The sequence below is a fragment of the Tasmannia lanceolata genome, unplaced genomic scaffold (genome assembly GCF_043159265.1).
Source record: "Tasmannia lanceolata isolate RefF3 unplaced genomic scaffold, GAP_Taslan_0.1 ptg000008l, whole genome shotgun sequence".
Classification (NCBI taxonomy): Eukaryota; Viridiplantae; Streptophyta; class Magnoliopsida; order Canellales; family Winteraceae; genus Tasmannia; species Tasmannia lanceolata.
Window position 1 is genome coordinate 39,011,456 of NW_027518685.1, and position 2,547 is coordinate 39,014,002.

General features: G+C 41.9%; 1 protein-coding gene across 1 annotated transcript; it reads right to left on the reverse strand.

The window, feature by feature from the left end:
* Positions 1-713: 713 nt before the first annotated feature.
* Positions 714-2,252, reverse strand: LOC143882961 (uncharacterized). The gene has a single exon (XM_077386334.1). It carries the CDS (start codon positions 2,250-2,252, stop codon positions 714-716), a length of 1,539 nt encoding a protein of 512 aa, XP_077242449.1.
* Between the last annotated feature and the right edge of the window lie 295 nt (positions 2,253-2,547).

Consider the following 2,547-nt stretch of genomic DNA (forward strand, 5'->3'; position numbering starts at 1 on the left):
CTGATTTTTTGGGCACACCCTATATATGTGACGGCCCATCAAATGAACGATTTGGATGATCCAAACAATGTGGGCCGACTGAGTTTTCGGTAGTGTTTGGAACCAATGATATTTCCAACACCAATGATACATTAATGATCACTTTTACAACAGTCACGATTAGCTGTACAACCAATTTAATACTATAAGTCTATAATAACGTTTAATTTATACAAATTCTGTGTGAGTAAATATCATGTGCAGTATGAAGTGTCCCAAAATCAATGTCACTTTGTACAAAAGAACCAACAACTCCATCCCTAAGCAAAGAAAGGAGGTGCGAAGGACACACCGGACCTACAAGAGAAACTTGCAACAATCAATAAAATGATGGGTTTGAGATAGAAATCATATCGAGTGAGTAATAATGGAACATTCCTATTTTCTGTAGGTGCGGATGGACCGATGGGCATAATATTTAACTGATGATTTACAAGGGGGGAATTTTTGCACGTTCTTTTGTTGTGTCCAGGTTCCCCACATGATTTGCAGTTGTGATGTTGTCCAAATTGCAGCCCTATTTCCATTCGTACTTTTTTGGGTTGTCCAGGTTGTCTTCTTACTCGTGGTGGCAACACTACTTCTAAAACATGCGATGGCTCCGGCCATTGTGTTCGATCTAAAGTAGGGTGAATCACCTCCTCATATATAGTCCGATAAGTTGAAGCCAAAAACTAATCCTGGCAGTACCTATATTTGCCTAGCTTGTTTACTCCCATGGCTGCTATGGCATGCCCACACGGCAATCTCATCATTTGGAAAAGATCACACGTACACGTTCTCTTCTCTAAGTCCACACGATCCGTATTAGTTGATGATATCACTTCATATTCATTCCAACTACACGGCCGGGGTGTAAACTTACTGCCATACAGACATGATCTGTCTAACCATTTTTCTGCATTATAGGTCAAATGCGTTTTCCATTCAGAAGCAGCCTTGCGGCGAAGATGGAAGTAGTCTTGTACTTTCCATCTAGTGTGATCGACTAGAGCCGCAATCGGTAACTCCCGTGCGCCCTTTAATACGTTGTTGAAGGACTCTGCGGCATTAGTTGTCAACATATTCCACCTAGACCCTTTAAAGTATACATTAGCCCAGTTTTCTTTAGGAATCTCAGATATCCATTTCTCTGCTTTTGCGTTCTTCGCTTTGATACATTCCATCGTCTCCTTATAGTCTCTCTCCCTTAAAGCATATGCGGCTCTCGAAAATAGTTTGCAAAGTATTTGACTCTTAAAGGTCTTCAGGAAATTGGCATTGAGGTGACGAATACAGTAGCTATGGTATGATCCTGACAATGCTTCGTCTATAGCTCTAGGCAAACCCTTCATCCGATCAGAGGAAATAGTGAATTCGTTGTTATTTTTTTCTGCTAGTATCACCCTCTGGCGGAGTAAACGAAGAAACCATAGCCAGCTCTCATACATCTCATTCTCAACCACTGCATATGCTAACGGAAATAATCCACCGTCACCATCTACTGCAGTCGCAGCCAATAAAATTCCTTTATACTTGCCTCGCAAATGTGTCACATCAATTAGTATCAGTGGTCTAATTGTTCGACTGAAGGCGCGTATGCTAGGGCCGAATGACCAAAATAAACGACAAAATGTATTATCTCCACCCGTCCATAGCTCCCGACTTCGATATACACACATAATGGTGCCAGGATTGCATCTCTCCATCTCTTCAGCATATGCAGGAAGGATGCGGTAAGACGCCTCAGCATTTTCACACATTATTTCGTGCATAATGACCTTTGCATTGAAAGCCTTCGCATAGCTTATGGTTGTACCCCACTTATCCTTGATGTATGCTCTTATCAAAGTAGGCCTCACGTCTCCTGGGCGGGAAAATAACCCAAGGCAGGTGTCTACTGCCCAAGCTGCTGTGACAAGGGGATGGTCATTACCCTTTAAAGTACGTGAGTATGTATGCTCTGGCACAAACCTTTTTACCATAACATGATCCAAATAATTTCTCCCACTGATTCTGAAGGGGCAACTTTTATCCTTGCATCTAACTGCATACTTTGTAGGCTTTGAATCTACTAGGACGAATACAAACTTCCGTTCAATTGTGTCCTCTTTGACTTTCTTCTTAAATACTTTCAAATTCGGGAAGATTCCCCCCACCTTGATCTCCTCAAGTCCTATACGTCCCTCATTTAATTCATCTACAACCATCTCATCTACTTCCAACAGCTCCATTGTATACGTATTACAGAACAGGTCGCCCACAACGTTCTGTAGACCAACGAGGGGGCGTACACCTTTTCACTCATCTTTCTTACCAAAGTCACCTTCACGTTCACTGTCCTCAACAAAGTCATCATCACCAAATGAATCATCACCCTTTATATTGTTACCATCCTCGCATTCAATGCCATCACTAACATGCATATCACTATGGAAATCCCTGCTGAACTCTGCATCGTGCCTGCACAGTAGGGACTACGTTAGAATGAATATTGTATGAGACAAACATAGAACTGGCCAAGTAAAT

What these genes read in the sequence shown, in the direction of transcription:
- LOC143882961 (XM_077386334.1), bottom strand. Translation starts at nt 2,252, where the DNA reads ATGGAGCTGTTGGAAGTAGATGAGATGGTTGTAGATGAATTAAATGAG.